The sequence below is a fragment of the Lithobates pipiens genome, unplaced genomic scaffold (genome assembly GCF_037356315.1).
Source record: "Lithobates pipiens isolate NorthernLeopardFrog02 unplaced genomic scaffold, aLitPip1_a1.2 Scaffold_3, whole genome shotgun sequence".
NCBI classification, from domain to species: Eukaryota; Metazoa; Chordata; class Amphibia; order Anura; family Ranidae; genus Lithobates; species Lithobates pipiens.
Window position 1 is genome coordinate 184,314,286 of NW_027507790.1, and position 15,251 is coordinate 184,329,536.

The 15,251-nt window shown below is 38.0% G+C and overlaps 1 protein-coding gene across 3 annotated transcripts in view; it reads right to left on the bottom strand.

Annotated features, from left to right (window-relative positions):
* Positions 1-3,844: 3,844 nt before the first annotated feature.
* Positions 3,845-15,251, bottom strand: part of HOMER1 (homer scaffold protein 1) — a 175,391-nt gene continuing 163,984 nt past the window's right edge. For all 3 annotated transcript variants that reach the window (XM_077462602.1, XM_077462600.1, XM_077462601.1), the window contains exon 10: positions 3,845-13,382. In XM_077462602.1, the coding sequence (XP_077318728.1) occupies positions 13,194-13,382 (189 nt within the window). In that variant the 3' untranslated portion in view covers positions 3,845-13,193. The remainder of the gene's footprint in view (positions 13,383-15,251) is intronic.

Sequence of the window (15,251 nt, forward strand, 5' to 3'; positions counted from 1 at the left end):
TTTGCTGGGACCATCCTGAGATTTGATTTAATGTGGATGTAAACCTGATTCATGAAATTTGAGGTCGACAATTAGTTTTTTATCTTTCTTCAAAGCACTAACTCCTGTGGTTTTCTCCTGCTCCGTTCTTCTGTTATCAGCGTGATAACTTCTGACAAGTTCTCCATCAACTGAGATAAAATCAGGCTAAATATTGTGTCATGGGAGGTTCCTATAGATTAGCATGGAGCTGAACTATTCACAAAACAGCTGGAGAGGGTCTGTGTGCCTTTCTTCCAATCTGCTATTTTGGCTGTATGCCCAGACTTTACTGCAGTGCTGAACAGGAAGAGCAAATATGTAACATGATTTGAACTTTCTAAAGAATATATAAAACTGAAGACAGCAGATATACATGCAAAACTTATGTAGGAGGATTTGTTTAATCTCTGTGTATCATCTAAGGCTGTTCACTTCACTGGGTATATGTGAGGATTTATATCCACTTCCCTGATAATTTTAATGAAGTTCTTCTGTAAGATAGGCTCAGACAAAGTGATAGCTCTTTGTCTATTTTCAGTGAGTGCAAAACCATATAAAATGGAAACGTGTTTTTTTTTACAATGCCCCTTAAGCCCCTCCCACAGTTGCCAGTTTGGCCACATCCACTTTTTATATAGTGTGCCACAGGTCACTGCCTCCCTCAAGTGTCCCTCATTCTAGTTCAAAAGTTGGGAGGTATGCATATTGCTAGCTATTATATCGCCCACACTCCATTCCTGATCACATCTTCCTTCTCCCGCACATATTTCCCTTCGTCATACTCTGATGTTTCTTTCATGCATATTCTACCCGCTGTCATTCCCTTTGCACTCCTCCCTGCACACACAGCCTGCCGTCAAACCCTTTGCACTCCTCTCCTGCACATACTGCCTTCAGTCATACCCATCAAACTCCTCTCCTGGAAATACTGCCTCCTATCATAACCTCACTCCTCTCCTGCATACACTGCCTGCTGTCATACCCACTCTTCTGCACATGCAGCCTTCTATCATATCCAATGCACTCTTCTGCTCACTGCTATACCCTTTGTACTCCTCTCCTGCACATAGTGCCTTCTGTCATACCTTCTGCACTCTATTCCTACATATACTACCTGCTTTTCTATACTGTGCACTCCTCTCCTGTGCATCCTATCCACAAAAACATGTCTTTAACGTTGATTGTAATATTTCCAACTTTGATCGTTCTGGAACAGACCCGATTTTTCTAGTAAAACAATGAAATTGTTATGTTTATATCTTTTGATTCGTGTAAAAGACCTGTTGACCCTGTCAAAAGTCCAGTGCTGCCCTGTGCTATCTCAAATGATATTACCAACTCTGTCCACCTGACTTCTGTCATACCTCCCAACTTTTTGAGAAGGGAATGAAGGACGTCTATTTGCAAAAGCATGCAGGCTTAGGACACCCCGTACCACACCCCCCTTAAAGGATAATTATACAAAAAATAAATATTAGTTATACCCACAAGTGCTTTTTTGTAACACTATTATTCATTTATACTGGCTTTTGAAATTTACAAATGCAGCAATTTAGAAATTGGATGAAAGGTTTAGCTTTGGGAAACACTATTTAAAGATAAATAGTGCATTTTACATACAACTGTATAGATCAGATCAAAATGAGGGACAGATGAACAGGACAGAGGGACGTTATTCCAAATTAGGGATAGTCCCTAAAAATCAGAGACAGTTGAGGGTTATGCTTCTGTGATTTATAGAACCAACTTATTTATATTATGGAGAATAACTTGGGCGCACGACACCATGATTTGACTTTGTAATGCCCACATCAGTTAGGCAGACTTTGGAGCACTGGTGAAGAAATGTCACCACTGAAGACTCTGACAAATGTAAGTAGCGAATGATCTGCTTTGGAAGGCATAACTCCATCACTTGTTTGGCACAATCTCTTTCATATGTACAATGGATATAAAAAGTCTACACACCCATTAAAATGTCAGGTTTCTGTGATGTAAAAAAATGAGATAAGGATAAATCCTTTCAGGACTCTTTCCACCTTTAATGTGACTTATAAACTGTACAACTCAATTGAAACGCAAACTTAAATATTTTAGGGGGGAGGGGTAAAAAAAATGTAGGAAATACTAGGGATGTAGCAGTGTTTAGAATTAAGCAATCACATTCAAACTTATGTTAAATAGGAGTCAGTACATACCTGTCATCATTTAAAGTGCCTCTGATTAACCCCAAATAAAGTTCAGCTGTTCTAGTAGGTCTTTCCTGACATTTTCTTAGTCTAATCCTACAGCAAAAGCAATGGTCCGCAGAGAGCTTCCAAAGTATCAGAGGGATCTCATTGTTAAAAGGTATCAGTCAGAAGAAGGGTACAAATGTATTTCCAAGCCATTAGATATACCATGGAACATAGTGAAGACAGTCATCAAGTGGAGAAAATACGGCACAATAGTGACATTACCAAGAACTGGACGTTCCTCCAAAATTGATGAAAAGAAGAGAAGAAAACTGGTCAGGGAGGCTGCCAAGAGGCCTACAGCAACATTAAAGGAGCTGCAGGAATATCTGGCAATTACTGGCTGTGTGGTATATGTGACAACAATCTCCCGTATTCTTCATATGTCTGGGCTATGCGGTAGAGTGGCAAGACAGAAGCCTTTTCTTACGAAAAAAAACATCCAAGCCCGGCTAAATTTTGCAAAAACACACCTGAAGTCTCCCAAAAACATGTGGGAAAATTTTATGGTCTGATGAAACCAAGATTGAACTTTTTGGTCATAATTCCAAAAGATATGTTTGATGGAAAAACAACACTGCACATCACCAAAAGAACACCATACCCACAGTGAAGCATGGTGGTGGCAGCATCATGCTTTGGGGCTGTTTTTCTTCAGCTGGAACAGGGGCCTTAGTCAAGGTAGTGGGAATTATAAACAGTTCCAAATACCATTCAATATTGGCACAAAACCTTCAGGCTTCTGCTAGAAAGCTGATCATGAAGAGGAACTTCATATTTCAGCATGACAATGACCCAAAGCATACATACAAATCAACAAAAGAATGTCTTCACCAGAAGAAAATATATGCTTTGGAATGGCCCAGCCAGAGCACAGACCCAAATCCGATTGAAAATCTGTGGGGTGATCTGAAGACGGATGTGAACAGGAGAAGCCCTCTCAATCTGACAGATTTGGAGTGTTTTTGCAAAGAAGAGTTGGCAAATATTGCCAAGTCAAGATGTGCCATGCTGATAGACTCATACCCAAAAAGACTGAGTACTGTAATAAAATCAAAAGGTGCTTCAACAAAGTATTAGTTTAAGGGTGTGCACACTTATGCAACCAAATTTTTTATTTTTATTTTTTTACTTCCCTCCACCTAAAATAATTCAGTTTGTTGTTCAACTGAGTTGTACAGTTTATAGGTCACATTAAAGGTGGAAAAAGTTCTGAAATTATTTATCTTTGTCTCATTTTTTTACATCACAGAAATATGACATTTTAACAGGGATGTGTAAACTTTTTATATCCACTGTAATTACATCTATCAGACGCATTCTCCATAAAATGTTTTTCAGAGAAAATACAATAACATCATAATTTTTTAGATGCATACTCCTCTCAAATATCTTTCATTAATCATTACTTTTTTTCCTCTAAGAAAATAAGTAACTGCGATGAAGATCATCAGATTTTTATAAGAACCTATGAAAAATGGCTTTTTGACATAGATTTGGTTATTGTACATTTTTTTTTTTTCTTGTGTTTACACATCAAACAAGGAAAATAATGTCACACACATGTAATAAATAAACCGACACTAAGACAGAGTAAGAATATTTTTCTTTAAATCAGTGACATCAGTTTTAAAAGAACCAATAACACCTTAGGCACCACCGAGGGAGGTAAAATGGCCCTCTGTATCCTAAGGTATTAGACCCGCTGTACAGGTAATTGTGAATTTACATTGAATTCTCAAAATATGTACAGAAGGAGAAAAGAGAATAGTAATTATGCCCTCTGCCATACCCCAGAACCTAATAACATTCACATCATGTTGAGGTGGGAGCTTACTAAATACATATCATTTATACCCCTTGAGGTACAAGATTTTTTTTTACAGTAACAATATTATATTATGCCACTTGCACCCAGTGAACAAGAAAAAATGAAAACTATCTTCCAAACATGTTTTAAAAGAAATATAAACATATGCGTGATTTTTAAAAAGTTTGGTAAAAGTACATTTGAACTCTTTAAAAACGTACATGTTGATGAACATTAACAATCTGATTCAAGCCAAGTTTTCAATTAGTGTTTAACAGTACTGCTAATGCTGGCTGTGGATTTAAAAAGAATTGTTAATCATCCTTGTATACTGCATATTCGTTTAGCCCCTTCATCCTCAGAATAATTTAAAGTAGACCTGCCATGGGAGAAATATGTTGACCTCCTTCTAAAGATACTAGTTGTCTTGGCTGGTCTACTGACTTCGCTCAGCATGACTAAGCCAAGCAATTCATGAAACGCCTCAACTATGCCATTTTCTGTATGTATCAAGATGTTATGAATATTTTTTTGATATTTGATGGTTTTTATGGAATAAATATTTTCATTCATTGCATTCTGGAGTGTGGTCACCTTCTCTTTACTTTGGAAAGGTATGGTCTCCACCCTGGAGATTTCAGTCCTAATCTATATCAAAGCCTAACAAAAGAGCCTGATTCCATCTGCTGCATTATTTGTAAGGGTGAAAACGCCCTCATAATGGTCACTAATGTGGTCCCTGAAAGGTAAAAGAAGCCTGAGAGAATTCACTTAAAATTGGAATAAAGTTTTGTGGACTCTTTAAAAGCCAGATTGCAAGGTGAATCACGCACTTCCTTATGTCAGCTCTCAGATATTGCAGTAGTAAAATTTCAATACAAAAAAAGGAAAAAAATAAAAACAGTCCCACTAAAACAAATTTTGGAGATTTACTAAAACTGGTCTGTTGCAACTGTGCATAGTAACCAAATCAGCTTCTAACTCCATCTTGTTCAGTTAAAATGTTACTAAACCCAGGACCCTGCATTCATTATATCTGGTCTCCCACAGTACAAAGAACATGGAAACGCAATAGTTTGAGTAACTATAAACTGCTAAATACCTTTACTCATCAGCAGTTAAAGCAGTCTTGTGACATCAGTGTTTGGTTAAAGCTTGTAGGTGGAGTTTTCATTCTCCCCTGATTTTCCTATGAGGCTGCAGGACCCCTGACCCCTTTTCTGGACAGTGCTGATTGGCCCTGCGCTTATCACATGTACCCTCCCAATAAAACAAATAACTCTTGGGTAATACACACCAAACTGAGCATGTGCAGCTTGTCCTCGAGGCTCAGTTCTATCAGGAGATGGGTTGGGAACTGTGGAAGAAGGTTTCCTTAAGTTCCACAGTGAATATAGCACACATGCTTTACTGTATATACAGACTTATTTTACTGTTGTGGGTTTAGTAACACCTTTAGTAACTTTGACAATTAAATCTAGAGGCTGATTGGCTACTATGCACAGCTGCACCAGATTCTGTGTGCAGCAGTCTTAGTAAATTGTGTCACACTGCCATGATGGATTTTCTAGAATCAAAAAATAATTGGGGAGTCATGCTGGCTAGAGTAAATGCTCAGTTCTGCCCTTATAGCATGAGGTGCAAAGGGAAAATACAACGCATCGATCTTGCAATGCTAATCAAGAAGAAGCAGAAGAAACAGGGGTGATTATATCTGTAAGACTTTCGTCTTTAAGTGAGTTTATTTTTAGGGCCCCTCTGTGGTGGAAGAAGGAGGCATTTCCACCACTATTCTGATAAGCAACAGAAAAAAATCTCATCCTCTTGATGTTTATGTTGCCTTGGTGGCCTACCCTTACTTCACATATGATTTTTATACAACATGGTTATGTTTGAATGTACAAGCTATGTGTAATGATGCTACTGGTAACCTCACATTAAAGAAAGCCAAGTGTGGTCAAGTGTAAATGTCTCTTTGGGGCAATATTTAAAACCAGTACATAGTAGAGACATACATTTTGAGGGCTGAACTTTTTTTTTTTTATATTATTACTATTAGGAGTCAAACAGCAGCAAAATTGTTTGTTTTATTTCAGCTTTTTGTAACATAATAAACTATCTTGTGTAAATTTCCTTTGGTTTTCAGATAAATCATATAAAAGAGCACCATGCTGCTTTTAAGGACGGAACTTGAGACTTGTGTATCCAAAAAGGATGAAATGCCATTCTTTGTGCATACAGAGTTAAGGCATAATGCATTGTGCATTTATGAAGGACTGCCTTTTTAAAACATTATGCTTTCATTTTGTATCCTTCAAGCTGCCCATTAAAGTATGGGACTTTATTTTCTGTAATATGCAAGGCAGTCCCACTACCTTTCCACGTTGTAGCTATTTATGCACTGTTACTCTTCTAGTGTAAAAATCTCCAAAACATTCTCGAGCCATTGGAGCTCCATACTGTCACCAATAGAAGTGAATGACTGTATGCGGTTGTGGGTCTGCATCAACGCTTACCTCTGTATGAGCATACAGCATATTTCCCCAATGCACCACCTCCACATTTGGGAAATATGCCATATGCTCACGTGTGGGTAAACAAGTATGGCTGCGTACAGCTTTATGCTTGTATTGGAAGCTTTATGCAACGCCTGCGTCTTCCTGGGCACAAGAAAAGCAATAGGGATTTTATGCAAAAAGACATGTCCGCTTGTAAAAGTCCATGTGAATTAGGTCTTATTGGAGTTGTCCTGTGAGCTTACTTTAATTCGTTTTCACTACATTCATTTACCTTTGGGGTCTTGCATAGAAGTCAAATTCGTCTACTACTTTAAGGGGGTTGTAATGTCAGAATTTTTTTTAGCTTAATTCTGTGCATTCAAATAAAAAGCCTTCTTTGTGCAGCAGCCCCTCTCAGCCCCCTAATACTTATCGGAGCCCCATCTCTGTCCAGCGATGTTCACCAGTGTCTCGGCCATCCAGGACTCTCCCTCCTGATTGACTGAGACACAGTAGAGGCTCCATTGGCTCCTACTGCTGTCAATCAAATCAGTCAGGCAATCAGGAGAGATAGGGGGTGGAGCCGAACCACAGCTTCCTGTCTGAATGGACACAGGGAGCTGCAGCTCAGGTCAGGTACCCCCATAGCAAGCTGCTTGATGTGGAGGCACTCGGCAGGAGGGAGGGGCCAGGAGCACAGAAGAGGGATCCGAGAAGAATAGGATCTGACTGCTCTGTGCAAAACCAACTACAACAGAGCAGGTAAGTATAACATGCTCGTTGTTTTTATATTTTTTTAAACTAGAATTTACAATCATGTTAAAGAGGACACTGGTTGCCCCCAATCTGTTAATGTGATTTGGATGCTCTAATATGGTCTTCTGGGGCCCAGAAACACAGTTATATTGCATGTCCTTTTCTTCCTACAATGCCAAAAAAAAGTATAAATGCCACAAGGCCATTTGAGGCTGATTCTACATAATACAGTATTCTATTTAAGGCAGAGATTGCACCTATAATGTATCGGCCTCAACAAAGTGAACATATGTAACTAAAAATATATGTAAAAATAACAATAGATACAATAATAAGTATTATTGCTTAAACAGTTTACAATGCAAAATAAAAAGTGAATGTCACTACTAGGTTTTATTTTATATTAAATCTATCTTTGGGATGATAGAGATATAGACGTTGGCACAACTGAAAAAGAGGAGAAATCTCCCTAAAAAGGACACCAACATCAATTAACACCATTTCTCTTTAACAAAAAAGTTTATTTTTTAAGAAATGCCCCCCTCACTTCCTGCCCCAGATAACAGCAACACCTGGCAAAGATTTAAACACTTTATCACTAAATAGAAAAAAAATTGTTTGTGTTGCAGTGTAAGAAGAATGCTGATAGAGGTAAGAGCAGAATGACAGATGAGCTCATCAGTGTACTGCTCCTCCTTTCAATGTCCAGTCACAGGGTGAGGAGGGGACCTGTAGGTGATAGGTAAACTGCAGCAGAGAAAAATCAGGTCCCCTCCCATACCACTCTGCTGCATGGAAAGCTGTGTACATTTCAGGATTGAATGGACAGAAATTCAAATCATTTTGCTGGGTAAACCACTATCATATATGTATTTTATCTGGAATTCCGTTTTAAATATTTTTTGGAGACTTGCCATATTTCCATTTGACTAATTTATAGAGCTTATATGATTTTGTTTTTCTCAAATTCAGTTTTTTCTTGCTGTTATGCGATATGAAAAACATTTTGTTTTATTTAGGAAAGGGAATTGCCACGCAAAAATAAGAAATGTTCAATTATTTCTAATTAAATTTTTTTTTCTTCAAACGTACTAAAAGACTTAAATATTGTATAATTTAAAGGGTTTTCTTTATTATCAAATAATAGAAATAATTAAAATTATTAGTAATTATAATGAATTCATGTACTTTTATGTATTAATATTAACCAATGTATTGTTTAATAATGTACATTTATTAAGTGTATTCATCTGCTTTCCAATAAATAAACTCTTTTTTTTTTTGCACATTGCAAGCTTGTACTTTGTAGTATGCATAGAAAAAAAGTAATTACTTCTTTATTTCCCACATTTTTGACCAAGTTTCCCTGAGTTTTCAGGTACTTTTTTTGTATTCACTTCCCTTTAATTTACAGCTATATAAAAGAAGAAGAGGAATATTTAGTGAACCCAGGTTAATCAAATATGTTTGGATCTACTTTCCCTTTCTAAATAGGTCGCACTGGGGGAGATTTACTAAAACTGAAGCAATTAGAATCTGATGCAGCTATGCACCGTAACCAATCAGCTTCTAGTTTTAAGCCCTGGTTCACATTGGTACAATTTGACATATCAAATCGGTGGCAGTTGCCGGCAATGGCACTGTCCTAATCGGTGCGACGCTATGGAGTCCTGTGCGTCTTTTTGTCCATTTCAGGTCCGATTTCAGCCCAAAATTCAGACTGAAATCGGACCTGAAACAGTGAATGGGGACACACCAAACTCCTGCTGTGAGCCGCTGCGTTCTATAGTGTGAATCCAGTCTCAAATGGAAAATCCCTTTGATTTAAAATGAACCTGACCTTCCTTAAAAAGCTTCTACAGCAGTAACTGGGGCTGACATTCAAGCACATTGTTGTGCCAGCAACAACCCGTGCTAGTTTTCAAATTGTTCTTTATCATTTTATATCTTAAACCTGTGTAATTAAAATATGTGTGTGTCCATATTCTAGCGGGAATCCATTATCCATTTTTCTAAAATATTCTAGAATCAAATGGTCCCTTGGTGTATAGATGGTCCTATCTGAGTAGATATGTTAGCTGTAATTAATGTATCAAAATTTATCAATTTAGTAAATTTTCAACACTAATTTATATAACGAACCCTAAAATATTCAGCCCGTAGAACATGCTAATTTAGTAATTTAGATGCGTGTGTGTGTGTGTATATATATATATATATATTTAAATATCATTTATACTTATACTAATAAGCCCTGATGACATCATGTATGCCAATACCGCTTGGATATTACAGACAGTGATTCAATATTGATTTATACAAGTTACTACTGTTTTATAACTGGTTATACATACTACCAAGAATTCCTTGCAATCAGAACCATAGTGTGGAATACAGCAGACTTCTTCCCGGTGTGATGATTTTGTGGACTATTGTTATACAATACACCTTGGTAAACTTGACTTGCCAGATCAGTGGTGATTTGCAGTGAATAATTAAGAGATATATGAGTCCTCTATGCAGATTGACCTTAAATTCTGCTCTATCACATACATGAGTTTAGATGTAAATGACTAAACCAGCATGTTCGACAGGCTGAAGTTTTTAAGGTTTTTAGCAGTGTGTTATTTAAACAAGCACTAAAATTATTTGTTTAATAAAATGATAACCTTTATTGCATTAATTACATCTATAAAATTTACTCAGATGGAAACAACTCTACCAAGGTTCAATATAATTTTACTAACTTTTAGCCTTTACTTTGATGTTCACTGAAATGTATATTTAAATAAAACCCATCTAGAGCATTCATTAAGGACAATAAAGATCTTTCTTCATCAATCAAAAACAAAAAGCAAAACATTTAGTACATCCCCAGTCTCCTCTTCCCTGACGGAACCTGGGTTCACACTATAGCGAACACAGACAACACATGTGATTCACACCCACACTGCTGTGCCGATCACATGCGATGTCTGTGCAATGCAAGTTCAGCCATACAATTGTATGGCTGAACTCACATTGGGTTCGCATAAAAAAGGTGCAGGGACTTTTTTTTTCCTGCATTGGAATCTGATCTGATTCCTGTCTGAATCCACAGTTTGCACTGCGATATGTGAACCGATCTGGGGGTGTCATTAACATTGTATTGACACCTGCAGCGGTTCACAGAGAGCAGTGTGAACTGCCTGTGGGAGAGATGAAATGCTGGAATCGTGCTGGTTCCCGCATCGCTATAGTGTGAACCCAGGCTTAAAGTGTTACTAAACCCAGGACCCTGCATTCATTATATCTGGTCTCCCACAGTACACAGAAAGGCAATCATTTTAGTAAATATAAACTGCTAAATACCTTTTCTCATCAGCAGTATATAGCAGTCTTGTGACTTCTATCAGTTCCTGGTTAAAACTTGTAGGAGGAGTTTTCATACTGCACTAAGCTGCACTAAGGACCCCTGACCCTCTGGACAGTGCTGATTGGCTCTGTGCTGATCACATGCACTCTCCAGAGAAAAAAAAACTCTAGCAATACACACCAAATTGAGCATGTGCAGCCTGACTCCAGTCAACTCTGTCTTATCCATAACTGTTTTGGAGTCAGTGGAAGCAGAGGAGGATCAGAGAAGACAGGATCAAACAGCCTTTTTACACAATGCAGAGGAATAACCTCTTAGGTTCTACAGTGAGTATAACATGCCTTACTGCATATACAGACTGATTTTACAGTTGTGGGTTTAGTTACACTTTAAGACACATGCTTTCATCTACAGTCCCAAATGTATGAAATGTGAGCATTACGTCACAGTGGAGTTCACAAAATAAAGTTATTTTGTAGTCCCAAATTTCCCAGGTCTATAAAGTGTCTTTTAATAAAACTTCTTCTAAAATATATTTCACTGACTCAGTTTTACAGATCTGAATGTAAAGCATGTCTATCCCTGAAAGAAGAGAGCTTAATAAGCAGAGGTTCACTAATTAAATAAAGTAACATGTTTCAATTAAGTCTTCTCAGTGTACAGATGTTACAAAATAAAGCCTACAGCCGTTTTGATTTTTCTGCAGTATGTAGGCACAAAGCAGTGCCAATTCAACTTTCTCCACTATGGTTGGAGCTTTAGATAACATCAACTACTGAATTATTCTCTGCTTTTGCGTGACAATTACAGACTGAATTTAAAAATGAATTATTTCAATCTGATCTGCACTGTTCAACACTTAAGATCTTGGCTCTCTTGAGACAAGTTAGCTTTCAGGCTAGTTTCACACCTATGTGTTGCATTAATGCACATTACCATAGTGCCTCATTTGCGGTGCAATACCATTCCTTTTAAACTACACCCAAATGCACCTTGCAAACATACCCCAATGCACAGATGGGAGCCATCTGTTTGTTGTGGTACAAAGTACGGTACATGTCTGGTTCGTCATGTGTTGTTGGCAGTCCATTCAAAATGTAACGTGTTGACTTAACACAACATATGTTAACACATGAAATACCGCACAATAACATGTGTATGGCACTGCATTGCACTGCAGAAGTGTGAAAGGAGCCCTAATGTTTTAAAGCAATAACCAATGCCCCTTAACCATAACAAGTCACATCCTGTCATTTACAGTCAATCCTTGAAAAATCATTGTATATATTGTGGATGAAGGGGCTAAACCCTGACTATAACCAACATCCCAAGGGAGGTTCAATAAGCAGTGTTCACAGTTTGACCATTTCAAATGAATAGCTTCCCAACAGCGATATATATATATCCTCATAATTAGGAACAGACAGGATTTTCTATTATCGCTTACTTCACACAATGAAATGCATGAGACGCTCAGAAATGAAGGTTTCAAAAAAGACAAAAAATAAACATGTTGCATTCATCTCAAAAACATACTTGTATGCAGTTAAAGTCCATACATTAAACTTTTGATAAATATTCTTCATAACGCTCTTCAAATATATATATTTATATATATATTAATTTAACGACTTTAATCTCTCTAGTGTTCAGCTGCCTCTGGAGTTGGCTTTAGAGTGTATAAGAAAATGAGACCCTTTTGAAAAGAAAATAGTGTCAAAATTGAACTAAAAGGTCAAATTTACACTGGACACGGTAGTAAAGAAAAGAAAGAAAGTGAAAAAAAAAAAAAAAAAACACGAGAGCAAATTTCAAAAAGAAACAGCTTCCAGTAGAAAAAAAGGAAGAGCATTATACAACGGGTAGGATAGAGTGTAAGTATTTTCAGGTAAAGATGTAGTCTGTCTCAATCCTGGTTAGGTAAATTAGTAATGCACTTTTTTCTGACAGTGCAAAAATATCCTGAGAAAATGTTCAGATTACAACAAAAAATACAAAGGGTGAAACCCCATCACTAAGGTCATTTTTTGCACAAAACACTGCAGGCAGGTATTTCATAAAAAGAAAATAGATTAAAATAAACCCTAGAAAATGAAATAAAAATTCTACATATGTCTGCAAAAAAAAACATTGGAGACTATTTTTTTTTTTTTTGTTTTTTGTCTATTAGCAAACCAGAGGTGGATTGCATTAAACTACTGGTAATAATTGTAAACATTCAGGGTTAGTGTTTCGGACGATCTAGCACTGAATGCGTTAAAAGTTCATTATGGCCAATAAGGGAATAAGGAGGTAATTTGTAATTCAAGTTTTATTTTTTTTAATTTCCTTTCTGTTAGCTAATAAAGCAAGTCTCAATTTCACACTTCAGCCAACTAAGAAATTTGCAATTAAACTCTCGGAAAAAGGAATTTTCCCATACAGGTATTGTGCAGCTCTGATGCAGAGCCCACCACCGTGACGTGAATGGAGACGGTGTATCTTGAAGAAGGTTGGTGGTGGCAGCCCTTTTCGCCTTTTTAACTGCACTCTATCAACTTGGCCAGGTTGTCTCGCAATTCAGTGAGTTCAAAGATTTTTCCGTCTAGGATTTCTAAAAGAGTTTTCAAGTTATTGCGAAATGCCTCCTGTTCACCCTGACTTTTCTCCAGACGTTGCTCTAAGTCAGTTAGCTGGCCTTCCAAGTCTTTGTTATGTGTTTCCACCTCCTAAAGTTGGAGAAAAAAAAATATTAGAATTATTATTCATTAGACTGAGGTATCTGGATTTAATTTACAGGTCCACATCTTTGGAATGGTGGACTCTTGAGCCTTGAGAGAGAAACTGGAACCCATGCAATAGATAATCTGCCTCACTGTGCTGTTATGTGGTTTATGAATGCATGTGGGAAGGATTAGAGGCTGTGTGCTAAAGTGACCTTTTAGTTACAAGTCTGCACAAATAAACTCCTGATAGGTCACAATGTCATACAATATCATTTTAAAAACAAACTATACTTTTCTAATTAAAAAGCAGTCCATAAAGTGGGGTGCCCCCTAAAAATTTTTTTCTAAAAGTCAGCAGCTACAAATACTGCAGCTGCTAACTTTTAATAATCGGACACTTACCTGTCCCAGGGTCCAGCGATGCGGGGGAACAAAGCCCCCCCCCTCGTTCCCCGCTCCGCTCGTGGCGCCGGCATTCTTACTGTGGGCACCCGCCTGTGGCTTCACAGCCGGGCACCCAGTGTGCATGCGCGAGAGGCACCGTGCACCGTGATACGCCGCACAGTCATCTGGGACACGTGACAGGTCCCAGATGACTGTGCGGCGACGAGGGGAAGTGATGTCAAAAGTCGGGCAATAAAGGAGGCAGACTACGAGGGACCCCCAGCAACAGGCATTTAAAGGTGAGTAAAAAATTTTTTTTACAATTATTTATTTTTTTTATGAATTTTAAGTATTTTTTTTTGATGGCAACACCGCTTTAAGCTCCAGTTAAGTAACTTTGGGGCTGCAGTTTTAGACATTTGTGACCATAGCAAGAACTGCACAGGAACCAAGTTTCAGAAGATTGTTCAATCCTTGAGCCTATATTTCAGTCCAGAAAGTGGATAAAGCCTGAAAAAAGATTTCTGTAGAGAAAGGCAGATAAAATATTTGAGCGATAGTAATACCATATTGTGTTTCACCTACACATTCCATAGAATGCATGTGCTTAAAGCGGTAGTCGTTTTTTTAAACCCTGTAAAACAATGGCATAATGTGCTAGTATGCATCACATACTAACACATTATGAAATACTCACCTTAGAATGAAGCCCACCAGTGGTGCGCTGTCACTGCTGAAGGCGTTTCCATCTTCAGCCAGTCTTCCTTCTGGGTACAGGTCCTCTGGCCATCTGATTTGCTGTGCCGCGATTATGTCACTCCCATGAGCATGCGCGGGAGTCACAAACCGTGGTGCGGAGCTCTAAAGGGGCGGCATGGGTATGCCGTCCCTTCAGAGCGGTGACCTCACTTGCTGCATGCAGTTACTGTATCTTCTAAACCGTGCAGGTTTAGGAAATATTCGCTGTACCTACAGGTAAGCCTTATGGCTTACCTGTAGGTACAAGTGCCAAAAAAGGATTACTTCCACTTTAACATGAAAAATTATAATTAATGCTAGGTCCACTTTAAAGCTTTAGTTAAAAGCAGTTTTTTTTCTACACCTTTAGTTACATTACTTACCTGTAATGAAGTATGTTCCATGGTGTACAAGCTGCTGAATTCTGTAGAAAATGGCAGTAAAGGGCTGCCTTGTTCTGTTCCAGCTGCTGAACTTCTAGCACTTTGGAAGTTAACAACTTCGGGTCTCCAGGCTCAGCTGCACTGAAAATGATCAACGGGGGTGCACCCCATCCTACTCTCTTCTCCATTGTCAAAAATTCTTTCATTATTATACTGCCTGTAGCATGATCTGTGAATGGAAGTGATAATCCTGTGACTGATGAGACTCTCCCCCATTCACAAATCATGTTACAAGCAGTGTAATCAGTGAAAGAACTATTCTCAACAGAGCAGAGGGGAGCAGGGAGCGTGTCCCATTTAAATCACC